The 22,996-nt window shown below is 40.1% G+C and overlaps 1 protein-coding gene and 2 non-coding genes across 5 annotated transcripts; all 3 read left to right on the top strand.

Annotated features, from left to right (window-relative positions):
• The first annotated feature begins 1,727 nt into the window (after positions 1 to 1,727).
• Positions 1,728 to 8,263, top strand: NUDCD3 (NudC domain containing 3). Of its 3 annotated transcripts, none has more exons than XM_053462833.1 (7): positions 1,728 to 1,789; positions 2,724 to 2,924; positions 3,000 to 3,271; positions 4,251 to 4,383; positions 5,777 to 5,920; positions 7,125 to 7,313; positions 7,524 to 8,263. In XM_053462833.1, exons 2-7 carry the CDS (start codon positions 2,733 to 2,735, stop codon positions 7,632 to 7,634), a joined length of 1,041 nt encoding a protein of 346 aa, XP_053318808.1. In that variant the 5' UTR covers positions 1,728 to 1,789; positions 2,724 to 2,732; the 3' UTR covers positions 7,635 to 8,263. The 3 variants fall into 3 exon arrangements, with proteins under 3 accessions (XP_053318808.1, XP_053318809.1, XP_053318810.1); XM_053462834.1 differs by having other exon boundaries at positions 1,756 to 1,859; XM_053462835.1 differs by having other exon boundaries at positions 1,761 to 1,809.
• A 1,927-nt stretch (positions 8,264 to 10,190) lies between these two features.
• Positions 10,191 to 10,305, top strand: LOC128492944 (U5 spliceosomal RNA). Its single transcript, XR_008354154.1, has one exon. It is a non-coding gene; the product is annotated as a U5 spliceosomal RNA (small nuclear RNA).
• Positions 10,306 to 13,081: 2,776 nt separating this feature from the next.
• Positions 13,082 to 13,196, top strand: LOC128492945 (U5 spliceosomal RNA). The gene has a single exon (XR_008354155.1). It is a non-coding gene; the product is annotated as a U5 spliceosomal RNA (small nuclear RNA).
• Positions 13,197 to 22,996: the final 9,800 nt, after the last annotated feature.

Here is a 22,996-nt window from a genome sequence, read left to right as displayed (position 1 = left end):
TTATACTACTTCCGTGTTTTGGCTGTTGTACGTGTGTTGTTTTGTTTTGGAGTCTCACATAGGGCGAGTTCTGAGCCCACTGAGCAGTGACATTGCTTTCTGGAAATTGCTTCATGGCTACGTGTGTCAAAAATAAAAATGAACTATTTTGTACGGTGGTTTCATGTGTCATATATTATATATCAGACGTAGGCTATAGGTACCTATAGGTAGTCCTGGGCCTACTCAACTGATTTCTCTCTGCTGTAAGCAACGTCGCATGAAGACAGATGAACTCTGGCTTTCCAACTGAGACAGATCCCCTTTATTTCAGAGGTTTCTGAGATGAGATTATTGTATTTCATGTGTCAACAAAAAGGCTATAAGAGGCCACTAAGTTATACCAGATGTGCCAAACCTAGAGAAAGCAGGAAAGAGGATGTCGTTGGTGGGTAGAGATGTAACAAGTTAATGTTGCATCCACACTGAAGAGGAGATTCCACCCGCAGTGACCTCAGAATCTGAAGGATCTGGAGAGATTCTGGAGGAATGGTCTCAGATCCCATGCCGTGTGTTCTCTATCCTCATCAGGCATCATAGGAGAAGACGCAGAGCTTGGCAAAGGAAGGTAGCACAAAGTATTGACTAAAAGGGTTCTTAATTGTACCACAAATATATTTAACATGTTTTGTTTTTTTGGATAAACCAGTGGTGTGCTTGCGATTGTTTGATATCCATGAAAGCAGAGTATTTCTTGTGTATTTTCTGAAGAAAAAATCAAAAGGTTAAACAATAAAGACATTATTTCACAGACGTCTTTGCTAATATTTACCATGGGTACCAATATTAATTGAGGGCATTGTAAAACTAGATGGTCAAAGACTTATATGTAATGTAAGGAAGTTTTACTGACTAGATGGGCCGAATGGGTCTCACCTGCCATCACATTCTGTGTTTATATAACAAAATAATTGATTCCCAAATCGAGTTTAAAAAACATGCTGCGTGGGGGATCTGCGAGTGCGGACGTTAAATCGTTACTGTTTCATGTAGGCATATAGAACGTCTTTACACGGCTTGTCTCTGTATCCGAATGTGGTAAAATAAATATAAAAACACGTTAATGTTTATTAATATATTATTATCAAATTTGAGCAATATACAATTCCACAAAGAAACGAGGCGTCGTCTTTAATGTTGGTTCCAACTATACGTTAATGATGTATCACGCCTACCAGTATTACGAAGGGCCGAAGGGCCGAAGAAGGACAGATGTCCTACAGATGTAGTTACGAGTCCCGAATGAGGGGTTCGGCTTATCTTTGTGACCTATTGATACCGACCTGGAGAATAATCCTGTAAGCATTTACCCTGCTGTTTCTATACACATCTTATGCTGCCGGAAAAAAAGACAAACCCAAAGAGTGACTACCCTGCTATAAAGGGATAGTTGGGAGCTATACGGTTTTGGTCTTTCAAATATTGCATTTTCAATAAGGTATACAAATTATTGATTTTTTAGTAGTTTTAGGGTTAGAAATATAAATAACTAATTGACTATGCGCTAAGGAGTTTCTCCTCGGCCATTACCGTTTTGCTTCGGAACACTAGAAGTCTGGCATTGTTTCTACACGAGCAGCTTATGACGGCGCAGAACTGTTACGAAAACTGTGGGCGTGATGCGCCAGCGGCCATGTTTTATTAGGATCAAAAGACACTTGTAGCATAATCAATACCCGGAAGCGGATGTGATCTGTCAACCGATAACACAGGAAGTGGTTCTCCAGGTGGAGAGACCGGGGTGAACACAGTGAGTGGCACAATTTGCATGTACATCGGAATATTGACAGTAGGGTGGTATCGCGATATAAAGGCTAAAGGTGTGTAACCCTCAGTAGGAATAGGGATTCCTGTGATGGGAGTGGGCGCAGTCGTTGATGAAGGTTACATAGTGTTAGTAGAGCTTGTTCCAGTCGTTGGTAGTCATGGCCAAGACACCACTGTGTTATTTTGTTTTAATAGTAGCTTCTTCTTCTATTACTCACGAAATCAAAGCTAGCATGACAGCCGTTGACCTACCATACGTTTTCCCTTTACATTGTGCTAATGTAAACTGTGAGCAAATGTATATGTATGTGATTGGCGTGTGCGCGCAGCCCCTCTAGTGATATGACCTTTTACATACATGTTTGCTAGCGGTTAGCATTGTGTGTAGGTAAACTCTCTCCCCCTTTAAAGAGCAGCCATGTTCATACAGTTTTAGCGCAATGAAGCTTCTCTAGCTGTAATAAATATTGATTTATTACCCCCTTTTTTTCAAAGCAGCAATGTATTCTGCAGTACGTCACATTATATTCATTTATATAGCGCCAGCAGATTCCGTAGCGCTGTTACAATGGGGAAGAATAAAAATATTTAGCAAAGGTACTTTTAAATTGACATTAATGTGCGTTAACAGACAGAGAAGAGTGTTCTTGTGGTCTTTCGATCTACTGGGTTAAGTTTTGAGTCCTTTAGGAGACCGCATTATTATCTTAATTAGTAAGGAAGTCATCCGTAGTGATCAACAGTAAAAAAAACTGGATAGCTACTGTAACCTATTAAAGAAACATTGATTTATGGGCAGAAGTCCATGCAGAATACAGAAGGGTGGAGGAAATGTATAGCTTTAATGTACATAACAAAATATAATATCCATATAGATGCATATACAGGTGCATAACCACAGTTGCGTGTATTTGCAGAGAGCTGAGATGGAACCAGAGCTAACAGACCGTTACGACCACGCTCTGCTGGGAATTCTGCAACATGTCGGAAACATCCAAGACTTTTTAAATGTTTACTTTGGCTTTTTGTACCGCAAGACAGACTTCTACAGACTGCTTTTGAGTCCACAGGATCGCCTGGGATTCCCACCAGGTGTTGCACAGAATATGGTGCTGAAGGTGAGTAATTGGTTTTTAGGATGGGCAGTTCCAGGGTTTGGAGCCCCCGAGTCAATAACGTTTTTCCTTTCCCAGACCTTCAAAACATTTGAGCGACTGGCCATACAAGACCATGAGCAGAGAGTGCGTGAGTTGCAGGACAGACTGAAGAAGAAAGAGGAGGCAGAGGCAGAGATTGAGCAGGCGCCAGCACCAGTGGAAGAAGTCACTGTTGAGGCACCACAGGAAGAAGGAACGATGGAGCAGGAGAAGACAACTGCTGAAGCAGCACTAGAGAAAACTGAAGGGAAAGCAGAGGGAACAGACGCTAATGTGAACAGCACAGAGGCAGCAGCTTCAACTGACAAGTAAACTATAGCTAATATTATGGAAGCATCTTTTACCTTCTTTCTTTCTGTATGCGCTTCAAGTCAGGGTAATCTTTCTACTGTTTTATTTTCCCAGTGTAAGTGCATGAAGGGTTTCGTGAGAATCTTCTTCTATGCATTAAGAACGTGTTCCCGCTCCCTCTGTTGCTTGGCTTGCAGGCGATCGGCCAGACATGCATGGGTGGACAGTATATTTATTGCCAGCCAGTCCTGGGGTGTGGTGGGGTCTAACAAGATCATCATGAGCAGGACGTATGAGCGCTCCTTGCCGTTGATTGGCCAAAACTGGCACAAAATGCGGTGCTCAGTCCTCTGCAGCACGGGAAAGTGTGTGGCTTTTTCCCCTTACTGATGAAGAATGCTTAGTTAAATACTTACAAAGTACTTTAATACGCATTGTTCATCGGTAGGGCCATCCCTATAATACTTTCTTATGTCATTGATTTATGTATTCTACATGGTCACATTAACCCTTCTTGCAGTAGAACGTCACCATATATTGCTTTCTGCCCGTTATATATTACATTATATTATTTAGTAACTTGGAGGGGTAATTTGTGTAATAACTCTTTATATTTGAGAATGACATTAGGCATTCCACCATCCATCCAAAGTATTCTTGAAAACATTTCTTTTTTACACGGTGGTGTAACTTAATTCTTAAACACTGGTTATCTGATGTAGTTGGGTGATTCTGATTATTGCCATGGTGATCAGTCTATTTGATCCATTACAATTTAATAGATTGCAAGGTAGCAGGAGCAGGCCTCCTTCTGCTTCTGTGTCCGTATGTCTTAGCATACCTTAATCTTATTGTCAAATTGTATATCGTCAATGAATGCGATTGTAATACCACCGCAGAATCTGTTGGTGCTTTATAAATGCAATGCAATGTGTATGTGCGAACCGAATCTAATCTAATAAGGTCTATATTTTTTGTTTTTATTTTAAATATTAGTGTCCATGAGGATTTTCAGACAAACCCAGACAGTTATAATGGAGCTGTGAGAAAGAATTACTTGTGGTCTCAGGATTATACAGACATAGAAATAAAAGTCCCAGTGCCTAAAGATGTGATTAAAGGAAGACAGGTGAGACCATGTTTCAGCTTGTAAAAATACCCTATACAGAATGCTATGACTTATAGATTTACTTACCCAGGGCATTGTATAGTTTTTCTAAGATGTGACCTCATCTGACACTCAATCTAACTGGCAGCAACATTTTGTAAAAAACAAAAAAAAAAAGTGTGTGTGTGTATATGTGTATATATATATATATAAGATTACTTTCTGGAGCTGAAGCCCGATTCTGTAAAATATATGCATAGATGTGTGGGATGCAGAGCCTGGACTTTCAGCAGAGGGTGGTAGAGACTAATGAAAATATGGAAGCAGACTGCGTCAGTGTTAAGGGCCTGTGTATTGTTAGAACAGCAGCTGTGTTCAGTTAAATGATTAGTATAAATATAATTTCCCTGCAGGATCTTCGTAACATATTGATGCCTGATGCACTCGTTCAAAGCCTGTTCTGCTACAGAATGTTTTACCAATCATCCTCCTACATTTCTGTTTCTATCACTTGGAGAATTTTATATGAACATCCCCGAGGATTGTTACTGCGTACACCGCCACACTGAACCCCCACACACTGAACAGTTAATCCTTCCTACCTTATGTCCCAGTCAAGCTAAATGGTGTGCTGTACCTTATCCAAAATAATAGGTTTTTTTAAAATACATTTATGAAGTTTGTATGCATCTTTTTCTGAAAAGGACAGTGTTCTGACTCAAAGGTCAGGTAGACCACTGCCGGTAGCCTTCCTGGTGGAATATACATGCAGTCAATATTGGGTCATATTTATAGAAATCAAGTGTTGTGGAATATTCTGCTCATCATTCTGTTTTTAGAATGTTTTAGAATTAGTTTTTTTTGGCAAACCTCATGGAGAATTCCATGGGCACCCTATTGTGAAAGACACTCCAAAAAGGTTAGCAGTTTCCTTTGCATACAAAAGATAAATAAAATGAATAAAAAAGACCAAATAAAGACCGTAATTGCCCGTATATACTCACAATAAATAGTGTTCTGGGGTCATGTCACCATTAAAGGGGTACATCCACCAAATACATTTGAAAAAATATTTTGGGGTTTTTTTTTTTCTTCAAAGCAGCTTCATATTAGCTATTTGTATGTGTTTGGTATTTGGTCCAAACACCCTGACTATCATACTGCCTTGTGGTAAACAATAGAATGGCTCTGTCTTAATCACCATTTTTTTAAATAGACAGTGCCCAGAAAAACTATTTCCACAAATAAATTGTATAGCAATGTATATACTCTTCAAAAATGATTGCCATCGCATTCAGAAAATCTGAAACAGAAAAAGGCTGAAGAGGAAATAGAAATATCTAGGTACAGAAAACCTCTGAAATTGTCATATCGTGATATCATATCGCCCCCTGCTTTCTGTCGTCACCGTTAGGTGTCCGTGGACCTCCGCAGTACGTCTATCTGTGTGAAGGTGAGGGATAAGGATGGGGAACACACTCTGATGGATGGAAACTTCACCCACAAAATAAACGCAGAGACCTCCCTTTGGAGCCTGGAGCCCGGGAACTGTATACTGGTAATATAAGGGTCTGAACTGTATACTGGTAATATAAGGGTCTGAACTGTATACTGGTAATATAAGGGTCTGAACTGTATACTGGTAATATAAGGGTCTGAACTGTATACTGGTAATATAAGGGTCTGAACTGTATACTGGTAATATAAGGGTCTGAACTGTATACTGGTAATATAAGGGTCTGAACTGTATACTGGTAATATAAGGTTCTAAACTGTATACTGGTAATATAAGGGTCTGAACTGTATACTGGTAATATGAGGGTCTATGAGGGAGGGTTTCTAATATTATGAATTGTTTAATGACACTGAGATCAATTAATCCGGTAAATGTAAACATTCCGTATCATTGATATAAGCATGTATGATAAACCCAGCAAGTATGTCCTGCAGGTAGGGTTCAGTGGACCCTGCGCAATGCATAGTTAAATCAGTGAGATCGATGTTACTGATTTAACCATTTGGTATACAGGGCCATCTGAGCCCCTCTTGTGCTGGGCCCTCGATAAAAACTTGAGACAATAGCTAGAAAGAAATAAACCCAATGTAGGGGTTGCCATACACAAATCCTCAGCAATATTGCAGTTATCACATATTGTTTACAATGTCTTTAACGCTCACCCTTTGCCCTGTGCACACATTGCATTACTGTTTTGGATGCCCCCATGGATTTTCTTGCTCGGTGCCACTGATTTTGCGAAGCTGCCAGCTGGCCTGGGATGTCGGATATTCCTTGTCAGAGGTCTCTGTGTAGCTTTTTCACAGCCCAGCTTAAAAGCAGTGGTGTAAACATACTTACACTCTTTTGCCCTAGGTAGATACTTCTATCCGTTCTGTACAGAATTGAGATCAGTGTTTCTGCATCTCACTGCTCTCACTTACGGCAATTTTTTTTCTCCGTCCGAAGCTCCAAATTAGGCCACAAGAGACGCATAAGAAAATGCTGCCATTTCTTGATTAATGTCTGGTTTTCTGGATCCTTTGTAAACTTTTTTTTCTACTGGGTGTTATGCATTGATCCAAGCAATGATCCCAATGTACCTTCCTATTTTCTATCTTAAAGTCTGAGGATCCTAAGTGTGTATTTCTTGCATGGAATAACCGCCTTCCCTTTTTTGGCTATTTCGCTTGGTTTAAAAAAAGTCTGCACAGAAACCTCAACTTTTTATATAGCACAGGGAGTCATAGGTGTGCATCTCCTACAGATTAGCCTGAGCAAGTGCGGGGAGTACTGGTGGAACGCCGTCTTGGAGGGGGAGGAGAAAATAGACATCGACAAGATCAATAAGGAACGGAGCATGGCAACCGTGGACGACGAGGAGCACGCCGTTTTGGATCGGCTCACGTTTGATTACCACCAGAAGCTACAAGGGAAGCCCCAGAGCCACGAAATGGTATGCTTTTATGTTCTATAACGCAGACAGTTTTGTTAATGGCGGTTCCTGTACATTTCATACATTGACCTTACACAACAGCCGTCTCTCTCGCCTACATCCAGACCCCCATGTTGCTATGACACAAATACACAACACGCACGCACGCACACACACACACACACACACATATATATATAATCTTGAATGTCTTGTTTGTTTTCTTAACAGAAAGTCCATGACATGCTGAAGAAGGGATGGGATGCAGAAGGGTCGCCATTCAGAGGGCAAACGTTTGACCCCTCCATGTTCAATATATCCCCAGGAGCGGTGCAGTTCTAAGACGTTGCACCTAAATGGGATCAAGTACTGGAGCTCATGGGTCCTTCTTTTGGACAAAGTTTACAGGGTTCACGTTTGTTTTGTTACAAAAACACCAGTTTATTTTAACCTGTTTAAAAATCCATTGGAAGAGATTCCAGCTTGTGATTTGGAAGGAATCACTTTATGATATCAGAAATTTGCACAGGAAAAACAGCCCCCACAGTCTTTGAGTTGCCCAAAATAGATCCGATTAGGACAGGGAGGGTGATGTGGTAGCTTGCAAACTCTTTCAGATATTGGGCTTTTCCAGTATCAATATGTGCTAATTCATTGAGGGTTTTTCCCCCCAGGAAATCTGTTTGGTTGTTTTTTCTGTTTACCTCTTTTACTCTCCATGTTATGTTTGTGCTCCTTATGACTTATATATACATACATACATATCATTTATAAGTAGCTGGGAACCCTCCAGTTCTTGTAGTTCAATAACAGCTGACAGACCTCGGACTGCTCTACTTTTCTAATAAAATTGCGCTGTCGCTTCCCGAGCAGGTGGGAAACCCACTGGATCAACCTTTATCTTGGGTTTAAATGGTTTACAGATTGTGTTCCCAATAATACAGGAATAAAGATAAGTGTACTATTGACAATTTAAAGTATTTTATTACTATTGTTTTTTTTATGTATTAAATTTGTGTTTGTGTGTGTTTTTTTTTGTTCTTTTTTTTTAATTAAAACACCATCGACTTTAAAGCATACAATTTTTATCCCTTTTATAGTGTTTTTTTTTGTTTAATTAATGAAGTCCTGTGGAAATTATCCCCCCATTCTGTGTTAATGCTATACCAATGCTGGACTTATACATCATGCTCGATACCAGAGAAAATGGCTCATTTTAACCCCTTTCATTTGTTCCCATTCTTCTAGCTAAGCCAAACCATGCTAGTTTGTATCTTTGTTTTGTTTGGTTGGTGGTGTTAATGCATTTTTGGTGTTCAAAGCTTATAAGGCAGGTCATTTAAAAATGTTCCTTGACCATTTAGAACATAATTTCCCACCATGCACCTTCCCACTTACAGCACTGATCTATTAGCATTGTTATTACTATTACTATATTTTATCTTTAATTTATATAGTGCCAACAGTTTCAGCAGGCCTTGTTCGCAAGCTTGCAATCTACAGGATTTTTGGTCTGTATAAGAAATAATGCATTTTCCCGCTGTGCTAGTCTGGGCCTGCCACCACCTATAGTGCTGCGCTACTCTATGTAAGAACTGAATGAAAGACGTCAATCCCCTAATCACGATTATACATTCCCCATAATGCAGGGATGCACTTTGTAGATGTAAATGTTAGATGTGTCCTGGGAAAAAAATGGGCGGGGGACACTACATCTCGACTACATCTCCCATGATGCACAGCCAGTGAAGAGACTCACTTAAATTGAAATCTAGATCTTTATTTAGAAACTTATTTAGCTTGTATTACTTTTTTATATTCATATCATGTGATTGGATGCAACGCCTGGGCACAACAGTCTATTATCTCCATCACAATAACCTGCTATAGTTCATATCTGATTGTTACAGTTGTTATCATGTGGGTTTATTCTATATCATACAGTATGCGACACAGTACAATGCAGAACACAATCACCAACAGCATAGATAAAGCGTATAAACTGTTTATGTATGTGTGTGTGTGTGTGTGTGTGTGTGTGTGTGTGTGTGTGTGTGTGTGTATGTGTATGTGTATGTGTATGTGTATGTGTATGTGTATGTGTATGTGTATGTGTATGTGTATGTGTATGTGTATGTGTATGTGTATGTGTATGTGTATGTGTATGTGTATGTGTATGTGTAGTCAATGAGACCAGCGCACCTTTTACCCCTCTCACCCACATTCACTTACCTTGGCTCCTCTGGGTTTCCATACTTAGTTTATCACTAATCAGGAAATGAAATTTGACCATAACCAAGCCCCGAGATAAGGGGTTTCCGTAAACTGGCTTTGTTTCCTTTACACTTTACTTACAACCCCCTACCGGCCATGCATACGTCCCACCCCAACTGCCTTTTATAGGGGTTAAATAGGTCAATATTGAGCCTTTGTGTTTTGGTGATTGATGATTTAGGGGTAATTATGCATTTGGTTTTGGCACACAAAAGGTTAAGCATCCCTGTGTTTGTAATCCCTCGCTCAATTGGCCAGAGCATGAATAGTTAATGCATTATAGGCGGGCTGCAGAGCTCTTTACAGAGATAAAATCCCCACCACGGGCTTCTATGAGGACTGCGATGCTCAATGAGCAGTAGCGCCACCTAGTGTTTTGACGCCTTCTACTTGTCTGCCTTATTTAAATACCCACAGTGCACCGCGTCACATTATGCTCATGTTCAATTCTATTTTATGTAAAACCCGTTAAATACGTACAGATTTCTGTTACTATGTATTGAGTTTGCAGTTTTGATGTTTTTATGTTAACTAAAGTACCGATGCCGCTTCAGTTATTTAGCCCGCCTTAATATAAATGATTATTGTGTGTAGTCGGGTTCCTCCCCGGCTGTGTTGTTCGGTATACTCTGGTTTCTCTTCAGATCGAATAAATCTTTCGCCTTTTACTAAAGATTTCCGTGGAGAGGAACGACCATGAGTTTTGACCAATTTTTTGATGCCTGGCGCAAGCTGGGCTGACAGTCCTGTCTATAAAAATAGATTGAACGAACAAAGCAATGTATTGAAGTCTGTGTACGGAATAGCCGTGTTTGTGTATGGTAGTGAAGGCTTGTTATGTGTGATGGAGGGGGTGTAGTTTCTGATCTTGCTACCATATAGATTCAGTGGTCGCTGCTTTATGGTAAATTGATTTTTAAAACGCAGAGCTGTTGATCTTAACCCAGAGCAGCAATCACCAGAGCTCCTACCACCCACAAATGTCAGTGGACCTCATGAGTCCCTCTGTCTGTGTTTTGCAGAGGTAACTGCTTCATGGTGACTTTGTGGTAAGAGCTGATGTTTTGGGGAAGGATTGCATATCTGGCGCCCTCTGTATGCTGCCAGACGTTCCTCGTCCATCGCTGTATTCTATATGGACTATTCCCAGAACATGTTTTTTTCTAGGAACCACCTGATAGGACATGCTTAACGACTACATCATCGTCTGGAATCATGCAAGGAGGTAGACAAGTGGAACAGCATCCCAGCAGAGGTGGCAAGGGCTAATACAGTGAGAGAACTTAAACATTCTCCTTGCAGGGAAGGACTACGAAGTACAATGGTACTGTACGGTACAATGCTGTACTTATAAAGGGTTTTCCATCACCATTACCCGCCACAACTTTTGTTATTGGTATTTCTTACAAATTTTCACATATAAAAAAGTAAATAAAACAAAATATGGAAATAGTGATTTCCATGTGTATTAAAGTAATTGTGTTTTCTTTCATGACAAATCCCTACTCTCATTATGCAGCCATGCAATTCTTTTTTTCTCCAGGGATCCGGGTGAGATTCTTTGGGTATATCTACCGGGAGCCATAACCGATACGAAATGCCATATTTCTGTAAACCCCTGGCAACAGTTACATGAACTAAGGACTGTAGTAAGCGAATGACACACAGCATGTAGACACCGTCATTTATTCAGAAAGAGCTGTACAAATGTTTAAAATAGTTCTTAATTAAATAATTTGTACTAAAATGGCATTTAGGCAGCGAACAGAAAACATACCGTACTGTGAAAGGATGGACAAAATATTTAATGAGAGTGAAACCTACTGTGTTAGTCTGTAGCGTATGTACAGAATATCAGACGTATCGAGTAACAAGGCTTTCACATTCTAGTAAATGTCACATGAATCACTACAAAAATACTCCTTTGAGAACTTTTAACAAAGTCTCCCTCTATATAACCGACCCACGGTCATAATTTGATCTACTCTTATTGTTTAAGAAAAACTCACATGCTAAGAGAATAGCACCGGGTTTAAAGAATTTCAGTATTAAGAATATGCAATTTATCACATGTGGATTTCCAAGGCACTTTATGACAGTATTCTATTTGGTATGGTGATATAATTTGAGCTTTTGCATAAGAATGCCAAAGATGTATAAACATGTAAGGTAATGGAATAATGTGTTACATCTGGAATGGGATACAGGGCTTGGTCTCTTTAAACAGTAACCGTTCAAAGGTATGGCAAATAATGTGAATAGCTGATGAAGAATATGAGTAAGGGGGATTTTATTGGCAAATTACTATCCTTATGCCACATCCAAATCCCGTTCTCCATATCACGCCACTCGTCTTTGTGATCAGATCTCTAATCACTCCGATTTTCTGTCTTGGTTGTGTATAATCTTCTTTCTCAAACTGAGCAGATCTAAATAAATATTTCTGCCCAGGATTTCAGAGGCGCAGACCACAGCTCCGTTCAGCGCCCCTACAAACCCGCAAAGGAAGATATCCTGACCTGGAACACAGAACGATAGATTGTGAGCACTTCCGAGGAAAGAATGCCTGGTCAGCTGATCAAAGCACGATTTGTGCATTTAGGAGAAATTTTTCTTATAGAAAATTTACACTTTTGGTTAATTAAAAGTCATGGAATTCCATCCTTGCCTGGCTTCTGATTTGGAACATGGGTCATTGATTATTGAGCAGGGGACACTAACCGTTATTCTTACATACCCAGGGAACTAAGAGAAATAGTTTTACACTTGCATCATATCTCTGAATTAAGGCAATTAATCTTCTGATGTTTAATGGTATTTGGGTTATTCATTACAAGTTAATTGAATGTAAATTGACATTTTCAGGTTGAGTTTGCTATCGGGTCCCGCATCCAGACAATAAAAAGCAGGAAATGCCCCTTCATAATTCAATAGCAGTAAAGCAACAGTCCAAAAACATTATTCTACTGAAAGGTGGTTTCTAGTCACATTTTTTTAAACTAGTATAAGGTTTGTCCGGGAATACAAAGTTCCCACACGGTCACTTTTACACTTTTGTCAAAGTTCAGAATAATGAAGACTAGTAATAATTATGCATTTGGTTTTGGCATCAAAGAGTTAAGCATCACTTTGTTTGTAATGCCTCGCTCACTTGGCCAGCGCATGAATAGTTAACGCATTTACAGAGATAATAAAATCCCCACCACGGGCTTCTATGAGGACTGCAATGGTCAATGAGCAACAGCGCCACCTAGTGTTTTGACGCCTTTTTAGACATCCAGTTGTCTGCCTCATTTAAATACCCACAGTGCACCGCGTTACGGTAGGCGCGTATTGAATTCTATTTTATGTAAAACCCGTTAAATACGTACAGATTTCTGTTAATTTATATTGAGTTTGCAGTTTTGATTTTTATATATTAACTAAGCTGCCGATGCCGCTGCAGTTATTTAGCCCGCCTTAATATAAATGAATATTGTGTGTAGTCGGGTTCCTCCCCGGCTGCACTATTTGGTATACGCTGGTTTCTCTTCAGATCGAATAAATCTTTCGCCTTTTACTAAAGATTTCCGTGGAGAGGAACAACCATGAGTTTCAACCAATTTTTTGATGCCCGGCGCAAGCTGGGCTGACAATCCTGTTAATAACGATAGATCGGAAGAAAAGTAAATGCTGCAGTGCAACATATGTGCAGTGTAGTAATGTGTGTGTATGTTAATGAAGACGTGTTACGTGGGATGGAGGGGCGTAATTTCTGATCTCGCTTTCGTATAGATTCAGTGATCTTTGCTTTATGTGAAATGGATCTTTAATCCTCGGTCACTTATCCTGACCCAGAGCAGCAGTCACCAGAGCTCCTACCACCCACAAATGTCAGTGGACCTCGTGAGTCCCTCTGTCTGTGTTTTGCAGAGGTAACTGCTTCTTGGTGACTTTGTGGTAAGAGCTGATGTTTTGGGGAAGGGTTGCATTTCTAGCGCCCTCTATATGCTGCATATTCCAGGGAATCAAACTCACAGGCTCTGTGGAGAAGACGTTTCCAAAGCCAGATCAAGGAGGTTTTTGCCCTGGAGTAATTTTACATGAAGGGCCCCTTCTCAGGATTCCCTGCCTAAAGCAAGCTCTAATTTCCCTTTTTTTTCTCTGCTTCCTGCCTTGTGGTCTTTTTCCTTATGATATAATTGTTCCTCCCTTTTTAGCAACTTCTTTTGCACTTAACTTTTGACATACTTCCCTTTCTTCTTCCATCTAGTCTGCCTTTTACATTGTTCATCCTCATACCAGCCCACACACACATATATATACATCTATATATACACATACATACCTATATATGTGTATATATATATATATATATATATATATATATATGTACATATGTGTGGATATGTAAGTGTATATATATACACAAATATATAAACATACACATATAAATATACCTACAACTGCATCCACCACTTCCCTCCTGTATGTTCCATGTGGCCTGTTGCTCATTCAATGAGTGGCGGATCTGATCAGGTCCCGCAAAGTGTGGCAATCATTGTCCGTCACCGATGCTCTGTGCCGAGAAGTGATATCTTTTCCCAAAGTGCAGTGTCAGTGAGGGGGGATGATCGCCGCTTCATGGGGCAGTTGAGATCTATCCCACTCTGGAAGTTCCTCATCTATCGCTGTGTTCTGTATATACTTTTCCTAGGCCTCACACAGATGGAACCATTAGAGAAGCCTGATGCCTAATATTTTTTCAAAGTGATGGTACTACTTTAAAACACGCAAAAATAATTTCTTAACCACCTACTCTCACTTCCCACCAGCGAATTCTAAAACAAGACATACTAAAGTCCCTCAATCCAACGTAACCGGTCCTAGACAAGTGAAAAGCATAATTATCTACATTATTACGTAACATATCCCTGCGTGTCACACATCATGCAGCCGTCATGCAGTGTGGTCTTCAGGGGCGTATTTAGCACCCGGAGCAGATCATATATGTGGCCCCCCTCCCACTTTAAAATGTAAAACACATTCAAAAATTTTAGTGTTTGCAAGAATATTTATTGCACACATTTCTAAACTAGAAATAAACTAGAAATATGAAAAATAAGTTTAAATAAATAACATTTACTCAGAAGATAATAAGCAGTTCCAAAGTGACCACTCATTTTTATTCTGCAAAGATAGATGGCAGGGCTGTCATTTGGGGTGTGCGAGCTGTGCGGACGCCATGGCAGCAGGATTTGTTATGAGGCGGCCGTCCTATCTGCTATGCTATATTTCCACACATTATTTATGTACACCTGCAAATACAGTGTTTGTACTGTATGTCTTATTCAGTTGATCTATACCTGCAGTGCTGTTTCCATGTGTTGTTTATTTGATCTATACCTTCAGTGCTGAGTTAACATGTGATTTCCAGATCTATACCTGCAAAGCTGGGTTTGTGTGTTGTTCTGTTGATCTTTACCTGCAATGCTATGTTTCCATACATTAGTTATGTATATCTGCAAATATAGGGTTTGTCTTATTCAGTTGATCTATACATGCAAATGCTGTTTACATGTGTTGTTTATTTGATCTATACCTGAACTACAGGGAGGAAGGAGAAGCTCCCGTCGCTTTATACTGAGACAGCCACAGACTGTGTACATCATTATACTCATAACTATATGCTGAGCAAGATATTGACAGCGTACAACATAAATCCCATTACTATATTCTTAGCCAGACACATATAGTGGGACAGCATAACTCTTATCACAGTTTACTGAGCCAGACACAGACAGTAGTATAGCATAAGGTGTAACAGAAGGCGTTACAGCATAACTCCCATCACTATATACTGAGCCATACATTGACAGTGGTACAGCATAACTTCCATCACTATATATGGAGCCAGACATTGATAGTAGTATAGCATAGTTCCCATCACTATATAATTCTGCTAACATGACATACTGGTTTAACACGAGCAGGGAAGTTTGTACGGCTATAGTTTCTGTTGAAGCAAGGGGTCAGTTGGTAGAAAATGAAGAACTTGCCATGTAAATAGATGAAGCCAGGTTTGCCGGCCGATGGAAATACAATCATGGGATGACTTTAAAAGGTGATAATCCTCCTTCGTCAGAAGAAAAAGGTGCAGTAACGTAGAATTAATAGACCATGGGTGTTTGGTTTCAAACAGGGATCAAACTGCTGCTACTTCTACCTAGAGTGTTCTACCTAGAGTGTCGCTGGTTCCCATTATTGAAGGGGAGTGTGTAATAACCTCCGTAATAAACACTGATAAACGGTCATCATACAGCGACTTAATTGTAAGAGGTCTCTGTCAATTCACCATCAATCACCAGGAAAACATTGTAGACCCAAGGACAGGAGCTCACAACCAGTTCATTGAGCAATCTTGGCTCGAGACAAAAACTGAAATTTTAAGGAAAATGTGAGGTGTAAGTTGACATCTCTTCCAAATGAATCTAGATCATTTCTGCTGGAAAATTTTAAGAAACAGTATGAATGAAGATTTACTCATTTAATTTTTGAATGACTTGAAAGCAGTATATCATTATTAAATAAATAAATTGTTCCAAATTTGGTGGTGAAATTTGTGAAACATTGTTCCAGTGACACATGTATTTTATTGTGTACATTTTTCATGAATTCGAGAGCACACGCTGAGCTGGTAGAGCACACGCTAAAGTGGCACCGGAGCTTCCTTCTCACGTGGGACTTCTCCAGTGGGACCTTACAAGTGTTAAAGAGTAGTCGGCTCGCTTTAAGCTTATATATATATATATATATATATATATATATATATATATATTTTCATCCATATCTATAGTTTTGTAGCACCATATATAGGTGAAATGTAGGTATCCTATTAAGTGACACCATGTAATTTTTGATGATGGCCAGTGTTTGCCATAGAAAAGTCCAACCTCCAACAGAACATTTTATATACAGATACTGTATAATGCGCTTTTAGAGCACTGTAAAATTCTTGTTTCTACAGATACTCTGTGCTGTTTCATATAAAGATTCCGTGATGAATGTTGTGCCTGTTACTAGTTTAGATGAATACTCGTAGCTCTGCAATGCAGCATGCTCGTTAACAATTCTAACTCTCTGTACTGTACACTGTGGCAAGCTTCTTATTTGTTTATACAGATACTCTGCACTGTACACTGCGGTCTGCTCATCGTTAACTGTATATAATGTATGTGGCAATCATACGATGGATAGAAGTTTACAGGTTTGGTGCTAGCAATGCACAGTAGTCTGGTGGGGGGTGCACGACGTTTGTGTTTTGAGGGAGGTGTACGATCTGCCGTCTTGTGGTTGCCATGGCAACGGGCCACTGTTCACCACTTGTGATTGTGTTTATGTGTATTACACTAAAAATAATGTTCTCTTGCCTTCGCAGTATACAGCATGCATACACAGCTACAGGGACACAGACTGTATCATATATGATAGATATATTATATTCCTAAGTCTACACACGTTACCACTTGTATAAACATGTCACATAGATGAGAACAAGGTACTATTACAAGTTATTTATCTGTTTCTCATGCTTCCCCTCCCATGGAATCCTGATAACACAGACTCAGCTTTCACGGTTGCATGGATGGCTTGCCAATGATGCCCCAGCTTAGAAGTCCTGATGGACGGACCTTTTTGAGTAGGTTCACTTTTAAAACAGCACCAAAGGGTCAATACTAAATCATGGTGCTCAATCAAGCATTTGAAACCTGCATTGATGTTGCTTTTCAAAATAAAAAGCAATATCCAGACCCTTTTTGAAAGCATCCATTATATCTGAACCACCTCTCCTGGCAGTGAATTCCATGTCTATACTTTAAAGAATCCATTCCTTCTCAGTCTCAAAAGACACTGTTTAGCATATATAAATGCAACTTTTTTTTAGTCTCTCTTCAGAACTAAGATATTCCAAACTCATAATTTTCAAGATGCAATGGACTTGTAAAGAGGCCATATCCTCCTGTGAATTAATACCCCATTTTATATATGGCAATATCTTACTGGCCTTTACCGCAGCTGACTGGCATTGTGCACTGTTGCTAAGTCTTTTGTCTATAATTATTCCCAAATCCTTCTCCTTAGTAGTTTACTTAGTAGTAGATACAACCAGCTCAGCCCTTCTTGTTTGGGACAAGCAATTGGGATGAGTCAATAAAATTCAGTGTGTAAATATGAGCCGTAACATTATTATATTTTATGTATACATTATTATTATTAGACATGTTCATGTATTTGGCTCTGTGTGCATCAATGCTTTAGGGCTTTTTTAACGTTATATATACAGTTGTGGGCATGTTTCTCTGTGAATATACTGTATATTTATATAAAACAGTGGTTTGCAGGAGAGTTGAACATTTGAAGTCCCCAAGGGCTGACCCCAGTGAGCCTTTGTGAAAGAAATCCTGAGCTGGACCTGTATAATCCATACTTTACATGTGAAGATTTCTCAAGTCATCTCACCAATTATAAAAATATGCATTATGCAGGGTCCGCTTAGCCTTTCCTTAAGGAGAAGCTAAATGAGTTCTTCCATGATACGTAGAGAGTCAGTAAGATTAAACGTTCCAACTCACCTGCAGACTCTTAGTTTAGTGAATACACCCCTTTGTGAACGGACGTTTGGCTTTGCGTGTGTATGTGTTTGATTATCTGGCTCTGTATGTGAATCCGTGTGTCTTGGTTCACGTGTGGTTCTGGCTGTGTGAATGTGCTTAGACTTCTTACTTACACATCTTTTATGCATCTTTCTGCATTTTGTTATTAAGTATCCAAATTAGAATGTTTTTAATACTTCATTATGTTGAGACACATTTTATTTCCAGACACCAGTTAAAAATCATTAAATAATAAATACATTGTATCTTCCATCATAACCTAGCTTCTGATCTTTGGTTAAAAGGTTTTTATTATTTTTGTGGAAACTGGGCATTCAGATATTCAAATCCTTGTCTGAAGAGCTTACACTTGTTCCTTGTGGTTTCTGTTGCTTCTGTTCATTTTTCTCCCTGCCCTGAATAATAATAGAGCTCCCCACCTGCTTCATAGCGGTGTCCATGGAAACACCCAATAATAGCTTCACATGCCTGCTCGCTGTGCCGCGCTCCAAGAGGGAGACGGACAGACAAACATAGTAATAGAAGCAAGACACAACGAAAGAAAAAGAGACAGGAGAGGAATCGAGACACCATTATCTGTGCCGGAATAAAACAGTCCCATGTGCAACGCACACTGCCTGCTTCTCACCCTACGGTGCACATAGCTTCACATGCGTGGTACACCCAGTGGGGGAGGTGTATACATTATTAAGCATCAGACCCTTAGTCTGCTTCTTGCCTCTTTTGCTGAATGTTATGTATAATGATACCAGTGGGATTAAATAAAAAGTATAGAAAGCCAAGGGTTTTTCTTTGGTACATGAAAACAATCACGCCATGGGATAAGCTTGTGTTAATGCAGAATGGGCTATAAATGAAGAACATTTGCAATAATCTTTATACCCTGATGACTATGTTTTAAATACGTAAACATCTAATGAGTCGCCCAAGACCCTTGAAATATCGACTTGATCAACAACTAACTCTGATAACTAAATTGGTCTGTGACTGATCCTTGTGTACACGAGTTTTACACGTTGCAGGTCAGTCTGACATATAATAGTTATGTCACCTGTGAAATATCTCTCGAGTTCGTCCTTTTGTCTCACTCGAGACTACAGAATTACTAATCCATTCCCTTGTCATATCTTATCTAGTTTATTGCTACTTCTTTGTAATCGGCCACCCCTCCTGCTTTTCGCCACTCCAATCCATCCTAAACGCCAGGCCAATGTTCTTATACCATCACTCCTTATCTACGTTTTCACTATGCCCACCCTTTCCATTGGCTCATCATACCTTCTATAATAAAATTTAACCACCCGACCATTAGCTACATATTCCTTAATCTAACTGCCCCCTTGTAACTATACTCTTATCTGCAATTATGCTCCTAACTGACCGCATGGCTCTTTCAATGACTTACATCTCTCTTCTCCCATTGTCTCTAGGACTTTACTAGAGTTCTACCTGTTCTGTGGAATTCACCCCCCCGGTACCTTCAACCTGCATTCTGTATAAAACATTCATTCCTCCTACCCTTGAGCTCTCCATGCCACTGGCTACATCTCTACAAGCAAATCATCCTCACCCAAGCAGTCCCTCTCCTTCTCTGTCATTCCTCCTCAAAGATTGTAAGCTTGCTAGAACAGGGCCCTCTTTTTTGTACCAGTATGTGTTAACATCTGTTATTGTCAGATTGTATATTGGAATCTGCTGGCGCTCTATAAATAAATAGAACGTTTTAATAAATTAATCTAGTTATGCTAAAAGCTGTAACAGTGGCAGTCCCCCATTAAGAATATACTTAACTGAATTTGTGCAGAATCGTTCACAGACTAATATATAAAAAGCTGAAATCTCCTCCCTTGATTATATAATCTGTATTCGAGCAGCGCTTTCATCTATAATACATACATAAATCCCAGTTTTTACAGGATAGCCCATTTTTTCAGACACTTTCCCGGGTACCTGTCCCACTGTCTTGTTTTTTTGGCCCCTGGCTGTACCACCAATGGAGGCCTGTTGCAGCTCAGACCTCCATTTTAGCTCCCACATGTTCACCTTGCGATGCTCTGAAGCTCTGCAAGGTGTCCCTTCAAGTAGGGCGGACAGGTGGCAATGCCTCCCAGGTCTTTATTCATGTCAATTCTGATGTATCAGCAGTTTATGGCACAGCTGGGTTATTCTGCTCCAGGCTTGGTCATCCTGTAGTCCACGAGCTCCTGGAAGACAGCCTGTGGCACCTTCTTGCAGGCTATGGTGGTGAGAGTTACAACGCAACAAAAGACAGGATCCCACGGTCTAGCCAAGCCTTCTTTTCCACGGCACAGGCTGACAATCATTCTTACGCCCAATGGCACTCAGTGCCTATAAATCTACGGCTGCTACATTATATTCTAATCAGATTATTCAGCAGACTTTGTATTTAAGTAAATTGCCATCACAGATAACAACAGATTCTTCATTACGCTCTCTCTTGGATTCTAGCTGTATATAAACTTATTTTACCTGCTGACTGTGTCGGTCAGCATTTTATACACAAAATTGTAAGAACCCTAAGTGCTGTGGGGCATTCTGGTCTAGGCTGACTTGGTCTAGGGCAGCAGGTCCTGCTCGGTGAACGTTGCCGTACGAATGTACAGTAAGCGCATCCATTAATTTCAAGAATGCATATTAAAATGCTCACAAACAACCTGTATATGCATTCCTCTTTGGGTGAGATTGTCTGGAACATTTAAAAAAAAAAGGTTGGATAATAACGCTTACCTAATTTTGATCTTGTTTATGCACGGCCCTTCTCACCTTTTGTTTGTGTAAATCCAAATTATTATTAATTATGCACTTGTTATGTACTCCCCAGCCATTGCATGACGCTGTAACGTATGACGGTGCTAAATAAACCAATAATAATCATATTTGTGGCTAGAATGGATTATATGAAAGAAAGGAGACGGCACTACTGGAGGGCCATCAAACTGGGAGATAACAATCTCCTTCCGAAAGAATGTCTGAAAAGAGTCAGATAATATTTACCAACAACAGCTCAACAGGTGAGGCAACCATACAATGCATGTAAAAGGAAACCATTGAATGCGGAAGCTGGGAAATTGAACTATAAACCAAAATGATCCAAGAAACTCATTTATGACATTTATGACTTTTAATAGCAATCTATTTCTTTGACTATTTGGAATTTAAGCCGTGTAACAATCACTCCTGTCCTGTGTAATTTCATAGATACGATTGAAACCAACAAACACCAGAGGCTATTCATCAAAGGCTACTGATGCTCTCCGTCTACTTGATGTATCCTGGACTAAGCCTAGGGCGGCAGATCCAGGGGACTAGCAGGTCCAGGGGGTCGGGGGGGGGCGATTTCAGGGGATGGCAGACCTCCTGGTACAAAACAGGGGGCAGATCGCCCACTCGCATGATCAAGCCTCCAGTGTCCCGCCGAACAATGGGCTGGCTACAAGGGAGCTTTTGATCTCCCCAACGGACCTTTTTGCGCTATTTACGCCGGCTTAGTGTACCCATTTCATTGTTTAAATGAATATTATATTGTATATGTATTCCTTATCTGTGGTACTATATTATATACACGCATCTGTGTATAAGTATATATACGTAAATACTGAGTGTATATATACTCTGTATATATATCAGAGTGCTCTGCTCCTGTATTTTGTTCCTTTCTTCAGTTGTGCCCGTATTTTATGTCATCCCTCTCCTATCTATATCCTCTTGGTGATTATGTATTAAAGTGCGACATGATCTAGGATGGATGCAGATAATAAAAATGCAGCTTTAGAATTTATTATGCTTGTGTCCCTAATTGCGATCCATTTATCTGTCAGCTAGGATGGCGTTATTGGTAATCTCTAAGTGCTGTGATGCTTCTGTAGGTTGGTTGTATTAATAAGTCAGAGATTCCTCTATACGTTGTGACTGGTTCAGTCAAGATTGTAAAAATAACATGTAATCCCCTTTCAGGTGAAAAGAGAAAGGCAGACGTAGTTTAAAAGTGACTCAGTTACGTTATCTAGAGCAGAATTGTGATCTGCGCATTATGTGAAGCATCGCACTGTTGGTGATCGCGTGCACACTGGACCTGGGAGCACTTCGGCATTAACATCGTGCACAGAGGATCCATACGTCATCAGGGCTTGTCAACTTATGTGAGAACATTGCTTGGGAAGTACAATAAATCACTTCAATTGGGTCTCTGTCGATTCAACTTTTTGCAGTTGGTTTGTCTAAACGGAGATCCGGGCCAGGGTTTGGATGATGAGGCAGCCCTGGCACTTTAAGACTGACGGCTGCCAAATTATGTAAGTGCGGCTGCCGGCTGGATATGACGGCACTTTATGTTTTTACGTAGCGCGTGGTCAGATATATCCGCACACTGCAGTTCCCCGTTTGGAAGCAGCAGATCAGGTGCATATGGAGCAACGTGAGGCAGCGACCAGGACCGGCCTGACTGTGATGATAATTTTGGTTTACAAAACATAGTTCAAATCCCCAGTAATATCACAGGTAGGGCTGACATGATCTATTCTGATACAGGAGATATCATGTCACATCCTTATGATGTCATTCAGCATTGAATAGACCCAGATTCCTTGCTAACTCACTAATCTCCCATGAATAAGAGGACCAATGACCTTCATGCATACCTGGGAACTCTCCTGGTTTGGCCCGGAGAACTCTCGGGTCAACACCCGAAACCTCTAGGTCATGGGAGCGGGGTCCTGGCACGCCCCACTCCCCACCTATTGAATACCCTGAAGGTAT

This window comes from Spea bombifrons, chromosome 4 (genome assembly GCF_027358695.1).
Source record: "Spea bombifrons isolate aSpeBom1 chromosome 4, aSpeBom1.2.pri, whole genome shotgun sequence".
Classification (NCBI taxonomy): domain Eukaryota; kingdom Metazoa; phylum Chordata; class Amphibia; order Anura; family Pelobatidae; genus Spea; species Spea bombifrons.
The sequence above is the reverse complement of the archived record's forward strand: the minus strand, read 5'-3'. Positions and strand labels throughout refer to the sequence as shown.